This window comes from Tachysurus vachellii, chromosome 1 (assembly GCF_030014155.1).
Source record: "Tachysurus vachellii isolate PV-2020 chromosome 1, HZAU_Pvac_v1, whole genome shotgun sequence".
Taxonomy (NCBI): domain Eukaryota; kingdom Metazoa; phylum Chordata; class Actinopteri; order Siluriformes; family Bagridae; genus Tachysurus; species Tachysurus vachellii.
The window spans coordinates 31,394,738-31,407,483 of NC_083460.1; the positions used below are offsets into that span (position 1 = coordinate 31,394,738).

Consider the following 12,746-nt stretch of genomic DNA (forward strand, 5'->3'; position numbering starts at 1 on the left):
GCTATCATAAAATGTCAAAGTCTGCAAATACAGTCATGAAGCATAATCGCTACTCATCATCGGTCCTAACTATTACGGTGTTCATTACAAAACCGTCATGAAGAAGTATGTGTTCACTATAACATTTTTGTCTGAAATTTTCGCCCACAAATTAATTCTGTGATTTTGTCAAGGTGTTAACGATCAGTCTAATTGCTAGAAACATATAAATCCTCCGGTGACCCGGGTATGTAATGCTTCATGATGGCACTGCTGGAGGATTACGCCAATGGCAGAATAAGGAGAGAACGAGTTTTCAGGGACCATGATGATTTCCTGGCTAATAAGCCGATTTAGATTCCCTAGAGCTGTGCTCTTAGATCTATGTGCTGAATTGGGTCCAGTATTAGAGAGGGCAACACGCCGGAACCATGCCATCCCAGTCCAAATACAAGTCATCACCACTCTGGGGTTCTTGGCAACCGGCTGTTTCCAGTGGGAATTGGCAGACAGGTAAATTATTTATATATATAAATAAATAAAAAAACTATAACTAATCCTCAACTTTGTGTCTAGACTTTTTTGTGAAATAATTCTATTGGAATCTATCATCTCACCCTATAGGTCTGTTATATCACAGCCGTCCCTGAGTGCCATAATATCTGTCGTTTTGAATGGTATACTTAATATGGGTAGTCGATACGTCAGGTTCCCCTACACTGTGCGAGAACAGGCCGAAATTAAAATGCAATTTGCAGCAATGTCTGGTTTCCCAAATGTAATCGGCGCAATTGACTGCGCTCATGTTGCTATAAGGGCACCATCTGAAAATGAATTTGCTTATGTTAATAGAAAGCATGTGCATTCTATTAATGTGCAAATCATATGTGACTCCAACATGACCCTCACAAACATTGTGGCACGCTGGCCTGGTTCAACACGATTCCTTTATCTTGACACATAACTGTAGGGAACAGACTAAATGCAGGCGCAGTACGTGATGGCTGGCTTCTTGGTGAGTTTAACAATATTAAAAAGTAGAAACTGTAACAATTTTGTTTTTAATATAATTATAACAATGTTGCTTTTAATATAATTATAACCTGCAGGCGACAGTGGCTACCCCTGAGACGCTGGCTCCTCACCCCATTTTTAAACCCGCAGAGCGCAGAGGAAACTCATTATAACGAGGTCCACTCTCGTGCCCGCGCAGTGATTTGCATTGACTATTTATGGTTAAAAATGGGCGTGTACAGGGCGGGATTTGAGGCTGGTTCACGTACGCACATCTGTGGGTGATCTGTGATTTATAAAGGGAACATTGCTTACAGGTGTGCGTACGCACGGTTTTATAAATCAGAATATTTTTTGGCGTACGCCATTTTTGGCTTTTGGGTGTACGTAGGCGGGCCTACGCACAGTTTTATAAATGAAACCCCAGAGCATTATGGGTATTTTGCATGAAATGAATGCACTACCTTTCGTGGTGCATTGTGGGATTGATGGAGTGCATTTACTTTAATAAAACAAAATCCCAGACACATTCTTTCTCCAGTGAATAACGCCCTCTAGTGATGACTGTGTGTGTGTGTGTGTGTGTGTGTGTGTGTGTGTGTGTGTGTGGTTTAAGCATTTAAAGGCCCTATACTGGAATTTCATTGAAGATTATATTTATGCAGTACTACATTGTTCACCATTTCAACTCACTACTACATGTGTACAGGTTCAGCTGACCTGCTGGTAAGAGATAAGACTTTGATAACATGCTCTGAGGCTGTGCAGCACTAATCACTGTGAAAGGTGTGGCACATGGGGTGTGTAGGTGTACAACACACAAACACACACACACACACTCACCATATATCACGTCCTGTCTCTTAATCACTTCTTTGGAATGTTTCTTTAAGAAATGCTGATCCACGGCCAAACTCCACGACTCCACCTCAAAGTCCTGAGCCATCAAGTCCAGCTCCGATCTCACAGAGCTGTAGTATGCATCTACATGAAATAAAATGTTATTTCTAAATGTTTTACTTAAAACTGTAAGATTATTATTAGAACATTTTTTTAGCTCTCAGAGTAGTGTTGACTTTGAGCAAAAGGCCACAGTGGCACCGCACACAGCTTTTATACCAGCCACTGCCACAGAGTGCAGAGACTGTCTTCTGTGCAGGACTGACAGGGTTTCTAGATAGAACCAGTCCAAAATGTAACATTTGGTTTATATTTTGCAGTCTATGCCCTCAATCAAAATAGTGGTTTTGGACACTATATTGGTTAAAATCCAAAATAGAATTGTTTAAAATAATAAAAGGAAATCATACATACATGCATACATACATACATACATACATACATAGCATTTATCTCACCTTCTACGATGACCGTCTCAGCCGTTGAAGGGGCAATGGAGACGGCGTCCTCCATGTGGCGTTTGATTTTGAATGCGTCTACTTCATCCATCTCCCCTGTGATAGAGCTGAAACAGAAGAGCCCAAAGTTTTGTAAGGAATCCAGTCTTTGTGTCTAACCACCACTCCATCCCATCTTCACCACTGACCTGGAGCTGCTGGTGTGGCTGAGCGTGTGGTTGGTGCTGTGAGCGTTCTGCTGCCTGCTGGCTCCTCGGGGAAGGACGGTCATGCCTGTAGCCAAGTGGATGGCGCCATCGGAGGCGAGGCACGACTCCCTCGAGGCTGTGGAGAGACGAGACAAGTAAGAACGGGAGGAATGGAGAAGCCACGAGTTGCCGAGATGCCAGCCGATGCGGTGACACTCAAAGAGAAACCCCAGTGAAGCAGATGTGAACTTTTTCCGTGCTTTATGTTTCCTGCGTGTGGCCAGGGCCATCTTCACTCGCACACCTTCTCAGAGGAGGAAGAACCATCAACAGAAGTGGAGAGACAAGTTATAATTCTGAAAGACAAGCCTGATTTTCGCCTCTCGTCTCTCCTTCTCGTCTCTCCTGCTGCGTGGGAGAGGAGCTTTGCAGTAGCCTTTAATGCGAAAGCCTAGTGACCGAATGCTTTATGCTGAGATTAATTATAACTAGAAAGATCTCATGAGGCCTCGGGGGAGGATAATCAGCCTCCTAAATACACACCCATGCATGTTATTTTATCAAGCAATATGCAGCCAGTGATATATTACCTTGGTCAGTTTTCTGTGATATCTCAAAAGGTTATTTTTTCCTTTTTCTCTTATGTTTAGCTAACGTCAGCTCACACCACACGGTCTGTGATTATTCGCCTAGAATCAGATGCCATGGATGTTAAAAAACGTAATCACCTACATCAAGCAAAGAAGTATTTCCTAATGCAATCACCTAAAACTCGTAAGTCACGGTTCCTGATCTTTATAAACTACCAAAGATTTATATAAACTACCAAAAACAAAGCCAAACATCCCCTCAGATTGAAAACTCGGGATGGTCTGCTCAACCTGAATCTCTGAGATCAGCAAGCAACATGGGGGTAAAAAGGAAACAAAAAAACAAACACATCTTACCTTTAAAATGAGTCGAAACTTATACACAAGTCTATGATTTAGTCCACATACAGATATATTTGCTGATTAAATCTATAATAATTATTATTGGTGTACTGTGGAGGCAAAACATCACATCATATTACAGTTAGCTGGCTCACTTGCTGCACACATGGAGGTGTGCAAGTTTTTCCCCCCACATCAGAGCTTCATTAGGTAAAAAATGGCATGGATCAGACTTTCCACTTCTAAGCAGAATGCAGCAAACCTGATGTGTGGTGGTATAACACACAAGGTCAAAGGTGAAGCTTGGGTAAAAATGTTTGACACATTTTGTCCACATGGCCTTGATTCATATATCCAGTTTGGATCATAGATAGACTGCACATATCAGTGCACTTGCAGTGTCTGTCTCAAGCCCTGAGGGCTGGACCTGGAAGGGCATCCGACATAAAACCTGTGCCAAATAAAACACGCTGCCCAACGACCTGCTATGGTGACTCCTTACAGGAGCAGTCGATAGAGTAACAGATCATTATCATCTTTTTTTACTAACTACAACCCTGAAAGAATTCAAGCATTGGAGTTGCACCGAATTTTCTAGTCCATGCTGAAGGTCAGTGTAAGGACAATATTTTCATTTTAATTACCATCCCAGCTACAGCACAACAGCTTTAATTTGTTGTCAGGGGATTCCAACTCACAGGAGAAGCCGTGCAGATTTATCCATGTTAAGCCACAAAGACAGAAAAAAAAACAGAGTATCAGGACCAAGAACAAGATCACGAGAAAATCCAGCAAACTCGCTCAAACAACACGATAAGGAAACTTCCGATGAATGAGATGGAGATTATATAGAAAATCGATAGACTTTGTGACACCTGTTTGTAAAAAATAATATCAAATATATACAGGATTTATGTGACCCCACTTCGGAAGTGCAAAGGCAGTTTAAAATGAAAGATTTGAAATGTGATTCCTTTATAATGATTTAACTAGAACTACATGCCAAAAAGTGCTTCATTCCTCGAAACAAGACGTGTATGTTTTTATCAGTCTATAATAATGGTCACCCTGTTTAATGTTTAAAGTTACAACATTACCTCTGACTAGGGTTGCAAAGGGGCAGAAGGTTTCCAGTAAATTTCCGGTAAATTTCTGGAAACTTTCCACGGGAACTTAATCTGGGGAATTTTGGAAAAATTCCAAATTTACGGAAATTTATAGCAATTTATTGGAATTTATAGGAATTATTTGGAAATATAGGGACATTTATACAAACTATATCATATACAAACATAAATAAACATGTTTGGTCATAAGCAGACATGCATGCAAGGTAATACAAATTTTAAAAATGAAATCTGGACTGATTTAATTGTAAGTAGAACTATTATGCTCGTAATAAACATAATAAACTTAATAATTGTAATAAACATATTTCCCTATGATTGCTTTAAAATGAAAGCATCCCCAACCGTGCCCTTCTAAAAAAGTCCCAATCAAAATGTAAAATGAAGCATTTTTTCTCAAGTGAGTGTGTGTGCGGGAGGTTCATTAAGTTATCTGTGCATGTGGTAACACTGCTAATTTACTGCTTATTAAGAGTTAGTAAGGTAGTTATTAAGTTTAGGTATTGTTTAAGTTTAGGTACAATTAAGAATGTAGAATAAAGTAATGTAGAATAAGGCATTAATATGTGCTTAATAAGTACTAATAAATAGCCAATATTCTATTAATATTCATGCTAATAAGCAACTAGTTAAATGACCCTAAGACTGCAAGTATATGCAGGGGGTTTGGCCTCAATGGCCCTCCAGTAAGCAGTGTGCTGTGTGCAAGTGACCGAGGAATGCAGGGTACAAATTCAACTTAAATTGCATTAAATCTTGTTGTTTTAAACACAATTATGCTGCAAGATTTTTTTAAACTACATTTAAATTCCTTGTTATAGGCAACTCTGCATTTTTTTAAAATTCCCAGTTTATTTCCATATATTCCCGTTAATTCCCATATATTCCCATTAATTCCCATATATTCCCATTAATTCCCATGGAAAGTTTCCAGCCTTGAAAACTCCTGGAATTTTGCAACCCTACCTCCGTCTGTTACAAATCTCCTGACAGAAAATGTCCATGTGTTTTAAATCTGTGGATGTTGAGCTGTAGTTCATGTCTCGGAGCTGTTAATAGAGCAACAACAACCTATTAGACCGAGGGTCTGCCACCTTGGAGACCAAAAGAGCCATTTTGGCCCCTCTGCCACCAGATAAAGTTTACCTGGAGCCACAAAACATCTGCACTTTAAATAAGAACACAATTTCTTGTTTCATGCAGATGTAAGGTTGCCTAGTTGCACAGCTAGGTGGCACTAATGTAATTACCTTTTTGTCACTGGCCCTAACTAATTCTCAGCAAATTCGTTACTGTTTTTGTTGTTTGCCAATATGATATATAGCAAACATACGGAATGGCTGGCAGTGAAAGTGAATAAATCTGATGAAGCAGAATTAAACTGTTTTCATCCAAGACTGTTTTCTCTAGATTTTTCCATAGTTAGCTTACGAGAGCAGGGGTCTGGACTGTAACATCAGGTGCGGGAAGTGTCACATCTGTTACTTCAAACACCAAGATAAGGGCTGTTGCCTTTGAAACACTGTCCACTGTGTAATAAATAATAAAATAAATATAAGAATATTTTTTTATTTACAGGGCATTTTGTCAAGGCTGCAGGGAGCCACAGCAAGGGGCTGAAGAGCCGCAGGGTGCCGACCCTCGGATTAGAACAAGTACGTTAATTCAGTACATGAATTCTAAATTAAACCTGGGATTGGGGGATGCATCACTGTCAGTGCTGCTGTTACAGAGAATTAAACAACACCTTCTGTTAGTTCATTCCTCCATATATCCAGTTTTTTAATATTTATCCTACACAGAGTTGCAGGGAGTCTGCAGATGACTCAGGGTACAAGATGAAGGACAAAAGCTTTTTAAACTCACCTTGACTACTGGGTTGAGCAGCTGCTTGGTTCTTCTGGGCGAAATCTTTACTCTGTTAAGGGAAAAAATAATCACTTTAAGACATCAAGACTTGACATACATGACCGTATCCCAAAGTGGGCGTGGCTTATGACCAAACAAACAAGCGTTGTCATGGACATTATCAAAAATATGGCTAAAATCACTAAAAAAGTTTTAAAAAGTGCTTAAACAGTTAACAACCTTATTATATGAGTACAGCCTTAACCTCAACATTTTCCCCAATTGGCCTAAAGTCCAGTCTAGAATTTGACACTTCCTGTATACCTGGCTAGAGGAAGATCTGATGCAAGCTAGCTGCTATAACTGTGTTTCTGAAGATGGGCAAGTAACAAATCATGGTGTTAAGTAGATTAATTCTCTGAAAATGTTCCGCATAATTGCACCTTTCTGATTTTTATGCAGTGTTTGGTTGTATTTCTACCCTAGACTTCCTATAAACAGAGTAGGCTACTATATTATATCACATAAACAACACCATGTACATTCTAAACAGTTTGCAACAAAAGATGAAGACATGGAAAGCTGGAACAGAAGTGTAAGAATAGTAATACGACTTAGAAGGAAGAAAAAAAAGACAAGAAAATTGTTTCTCATCCCTGTGGGCGATTTGTATGAGGAAACTTCATCTTACCTTGTTCTTACTGTTGCTGCACTCAGGCAGGAGACTCTTACAGCTTTTGTGAACGTTAACAGCACAATCTGCAAAAATAAAAGGGAAATGATAACAAATGGGAACAAAACAATAGATAATGGCTTCCTTCCCACTGCCTTCCCAAAAGCATCCTGGTACCATTAATCATGAGCCCTATCAGAAAAGTGAACTGTGAAGATACAGATCGTAACATCAGGCTTTAAAACATGTATGGGTTCTTTCTAATCAAGCAAAACATTTCTTATCCTAATTCACACTTCAGATATAGTCAGGAGGACAATGTTTATAACACACCCTATACTGAGTCACGCAAGCCCCTCCCAAACCAAAAAAAACCCACACCTGTTTAGTGACACCACCAGGATTAGACCTGTTCACAATGTGGGGAAACCTTAGACAGTTGCTGCATTCTATGTTTCAAATAGGAAATCTACACAATGATGTGTACAGATGTAACTCCAAGGTCTGTGTATGTGAAGAATAAAACACGCTGTCATGCTGTTAGAGGAAATCAGCCAGCGGAGGAGTGGTGTGATGCAGCAGGATGACTCTTACAACTAAGATTATTTTCAAAAAAAACAACATGTCCGGAAGCATTTTGTTCCTCTTGTTCCACAACAATTTGCCACAAATTACATTTATGCATTTCTAAAACATATACCTTTTCCCTTTACGGTCATCAGCCTCTTCTTTTTTCCACAATCGAAATTACACACACTGACACACACATAGACACACACACACACAGACACACACACACCTGTGTCAGGTAACAGCTGTAATTCTTTAGTGCTGACACTGGAGACTCCTTCCATAGATCCCTATTCACTCTTATCTAACTGCTGGATTTCACTAAGACATTCTGTGTTGAATGAGGTGTTTGAACTCCTGCTGATTTGCAAAGCGTCTCATTGCCTTTAACATTGGTGTGACAGTTTGCATGTCTGGTCATGTGACCTTTTGGGCCAATGCAAGATGAATATTCAAGTGTCAGCTATTTATTCTGGATGCCAAAAAGACCAAAGAAAATAAATACATGAATAAATAAATAAACAAATAAAAAAATAAACACGATTTGAAAGGTTTACTCTACCCCCAGTTTCACACACGCTAGAACAGGAAGCGACTTATCTCCTCATTTACTAATCCTTTTATCACATCGCATCATCCAGACAATCTGAAGAGGAACCTTGGTCAGAGGCATGAACACTGCTAATAAGAACATGCTAGTAGGCACAGACATAAAAAAACAAAAAACTGTATTTTACCAAGCAAAACTATCTTGCCTCCTCATTACTAGTTTCTTCCCAGATGTGTGCCAAGCAACAGTAAAGAGAAGAGCAAAGCCAAAGCCGTCCTTCATTTTTGTTTTCTAATGGCTCACTGAACTGGAACTCCCAGAAGCAAAACATGTTCACGTCCTGCATCCCTTACCCTTCAGCAAATCCACTTTTCCACCAAATACATTTTACTCACTTTGTTCTGACTTCTGTTTTAACTGGAAAGGCCTTGTTGCAAAAGTAATTGCGCCCAAGTCTAAAATTGATAATAATCCAAGCGATCAACAAGGAAGAAATCTTAGGGGGGAAAAGAGAGGAAAAGCAGCGAAGCGTGATAAAACACAGAGAGTCACAGACTTGCCAAGTGCAATCAGCACCATGTGACTACTCGGTCCAACACACAGAGAGGCCAAGAAATGCTGATGTGAGAGGAAAAAAGTCAGCACTTCATGTCTAAGAGCTCTAAAGCAGAGAAACAAGGGACAGTGTTTGTGAAATGAAGGATTAGGAAGTCCACAAAGGCCTCATTTTAAGCAAAGAATGCATCATTTTCAACTATTTTTTGTAGAGAATTTGTAAAGCTTTTTTCACTGCATTTAATTCAGATGTTGAAAGCTAAGAAAAAAAATACACAAAGCGAAAAGTTCCTGCAAGTCTACAACAGACCAATATTAGAGTCCAATGGAAATGTTAACGGGAGAGAGAGAGAAAAAATACATCACACTTAATCCAGTTCTCTTCAAGACCTTTTACTTTAGAAATCAAAAGACTTTTAAGCATCAGTATGAACTCTGATTATAACACGATAAAATGTGCCTCTTTTTTATTTGGACTCTTAAACTCTTGTCTCACTCGCAGCATGCTAAAGTGCTCAATTTACAACATATTAGCCTTCGAGATACAACACACTCCCTTCAAGCTAAACAAACTAGACAGTACATAGAGAACAGTGATGTTTTTAATCAAGAGCCTTTTTTCAGGTGTGAGGGCTCAACACCACCTTCACACACGCGCATAAACCGTAACCGGGACAAGATCCAAGACAGCAACAGGCTGGTTTTTTTTTGGAAATTAGGAGCTTGAGCCAAGGTCAAAGCATTAAACAGAGGCACAGGATCATCACTGGGAGACACGAGTGGTAGTAAAATTATTGACTCGTACTGATGGAGAAGCTTGACAGTGAATAAATACAAAATTACAATATATAATCTCCATCAATTTAAGGCATAACATAACATAACCCAAAAATGTTACAACACACACAATCACCACCTTTTCCAAATAAATAAACTCAACACATTTATTATCCATTAAGTGATGGTTAGAAAAACACACAAAACATGTTTAGTTTACTGCTAAAAAGCTGCTGCTGTTGGAGCAAAATGCAGGTGAACACAAGAGTCAGTAGGAGTCAACAAACATGACTCGTGTTTACACAGGAGAGAAAGTACCTCATAAAAAGAGGAGAAAAAGAAAGTAACTTTTTTTTTTTTTTTTTTGGAATATTTTGATATCAGGCCCAATTTATATATGACTTTTTGGTTTGTATTTTGTTAAACATGATGTAACTGTTAAAAATCTTATTAGCTTTTAGCCACACCTAAATTAAAACCGTCCTTTTCATCGTTTGTTGTCTTGGCATCGAACGCGTCATCAAAAGGCGACCATGTATTGTGATCTAATAAGCTAACTTAGCCCTCCATTCACTTTGAATGTTTTTAAACACTAGGCTAGCTGGTGCTAGCGTTTGTAAATAGATAGAAATAAACAAATCAACAACTTTTGTGTAAAGGAAAACGGTTCAAGCTAATTCTTGTGATAAAAAAGAAACAAATTAATAAAACATAACAACTGCGAAAACGCTGATATAACTGGGGTCTGGTCGGGTTATTGAGCTAAAGCTAAAGCTAAAGTGAATACTTATTAGAAATAATGATGGCGAACAGGTGATGCGTGCAATTAAAGAAAAAGAAGCGTAAATATCAATGTAATTAATAACGTAACATCGTACAACGCGGGATCAGATTCAGTAAATCTACTGTATTAAACAAATAAAATATATATATATACAACAATAAACAAATCAGGACGAAATGCTTTGCTAATGATGGTAGACATTAAACAATAAAAGCTGCGCGCGCACTCTCTCACACACAAACACAAACCGCACCTGTAGCGCGCGTGACGCACCTGAGCGGCTCAGAGACACGATTCCTCTCGCATACAAACCGTTTCCTTACAGGATTTTATTTCAAAGTCAAAACAGCTCTATTTGACAACCGCTTCTTCGTTACAGCCACTAGTAATCCGACTGCTTGGGCTACAGTGGAGTTATCTCGGCTCCATCCCAAATCTCAGCCTACTCCCTATGGTCCTGCACTACATGGGTCCTCCGTCCAAGACTAGTCACTGTAGACTGTGTAGTTCACTACATATACAACATGAAGTGGTTTGTGATTCTCCCTCTGTCCTCCCCCCGAGCTCCCAAAGCATTGTGGGAGCAAAAGCGGTGTTTACAGGAGGTTTAGTCAACCAATCAGTGCTGTTTCTGATCATGAACATAATAATAATAATAATAATAATAATAATAATAATAATAATAATAATAATAATAATAATCACAGTACCATCACAAGACTGTTGAATTTTATGAACACTTCACCATATTAAAACCATATAAACTATATCATTCATTAAATCATTCAATTAAATCATTCATTAAAAATAAATAAATACATTAAAAAGTAATAATTGCCAAATTGCTGTGGTATGAGAGGAATAAGTCAACATTATTTTTGTTATTGCTTTAAAAAGGTTAATAGGTGGCTGAATCTATTGGCTCTTGTAGCTCTTGTAGAGTCCGGATGACCAAATATAATAACTTCTCGTCATTGTTTAACCGAAGAACGATTTTAGACAGCCATCATTTAATATTACTGAGACAATAAAAGAGAATTTACTGTTCGCTTGATTTTAAGAGGAAAAACACTTTCTTTCATTTTCCCCCTCACTTTTCTCACAGTACCACAGAGGTATTAACTACACACAGATGACTTAAATAATCTGTTAAGGCAAGCCTGGAAATATGATATAAGAAGGCGTATTAAACCAACTTCAAATATGCATAACATTCCCACAAATATTGGCATAATATTTTGGACTAAAATGCTTAAAGATTGCAAATGAAAATCGATGATTGTAATTTGTGTGTGCAGCTTTGCTGCTCCTGAGACTGATGACAGTAAACTGTAGCTTTCCACCTTCAACTCATGCCACATGGAGCCTGATGAAATATATCAGCTCGATTTGTTTAGTAAGCAAATTCCGCTCGAACAATTATCCATCATATTCCCCAGCCACACAGAGTAATGCTTTTCAATGGCTGCTTGTTCCTTAGTGATCATGGCTTTCCTCAGCCTGTGTGACTAAACATGAACATGAACGACCCTCTTTGGACATGCAGTTATAAACCTAAGCCACAAACAGACAACTCATCAGTGTTGCTTCCTCTTTCCTTTGGTGCTCATCATTTCAGTGTGAACTTGCCAAACCCAGTTTAAGCTAAAACCCAGTGAAACTCTTTATCTGGCACACAAGCAGCATTTCCCTGTCCTGCACCTTTACTTCCGATCATTTGGAATATTCCATCAGCTCATTATTAAACCCCTTAGTTTATAGAGTGAGTCAATCATTCACTTATGATCTCAAAGGGCCAACATTACAGATTAAATTTAATTCTTAGATTTGAGCTGTAGTATAATTACATAATCTTTACAACTAGGTATCCAAATAACATCATAATAATCAATGACATTAGCAAACAGAACTATATAAACAATGGCGACTTTATTAATAAAGTCAATCACCTCATGCCACATGACTGCCCAAAATATTAAAACTATGTACACCAAATTACATTAAATCCAGCTGAACATATCTGAAAGTAAAAGTACTTGAAAGCATGCTGGATAAAATTAGCACAGGGACCTTTCTCCTTATATTTAAAAGTGATGTGGTCTTTTAAAAAAGCACTAATGGACTGTACAGACATTTATTTCCCCTTTCTTCTAAACAGCGAGGTGTAAAAACTGCCATGCTGCATTTTCATTAGACTGAGGAAGTAAGAGAGGCAGAATGAACTCACGCTTTCTCTAAATGACCACCAGTGCTTTTTTTATTTGAAGTTCTTGTAGATAATATTACTAGGATAGCCATTGTTTATCTCAGAAATATTGCTACGATGTATAATATAATGCAAAAAAACAAAAAAAATACTTCATGCTTTTGTTACCTATAGGGTGGATTATT

General features: G+C 38.5%; 1 protein-coding gene across 5 annotated transcripts in view; it reads right to left on the minus strand.

The window, feature by feature from the left end:
- arhgef18b (rho/rac guanine nucleotide exchange factor (GEF) 18b) overlaps positions 1-12,746 on the minus strand; it is a 54,323-nt gene that overhangs the window by 23,261 nt on the left and 18,316 nt on the right. For all 5 annotated transcript variants that reach the window (XM_060883241.1, XM_060883224.1, XM_060883233.1 and 2 more), the window contains 5 exons: positions 7,138-7,205; positions 6,465-6,516; positions 2,540-2,675; positions 2,352-2,458; positions 1,837-1,977 (listed from right to left, as the gene is read on the minus strand). In XM_060883241.1, the coding sequence (XP_060739224.1) occupies positions 1,837-1,977; positions 2,352-2,458; positions 2,540-2,675; positions 6,465-6,516; positions 7,138-7,205 (504 nt within the window). The remainder of the gene's footprint in view (positions 1-1,836; positions 1,978-2,351; positions 2,459-2,539; positions 2,676-6,464; positions 6,517-7,137; positions 7,206-12,746) is intronic.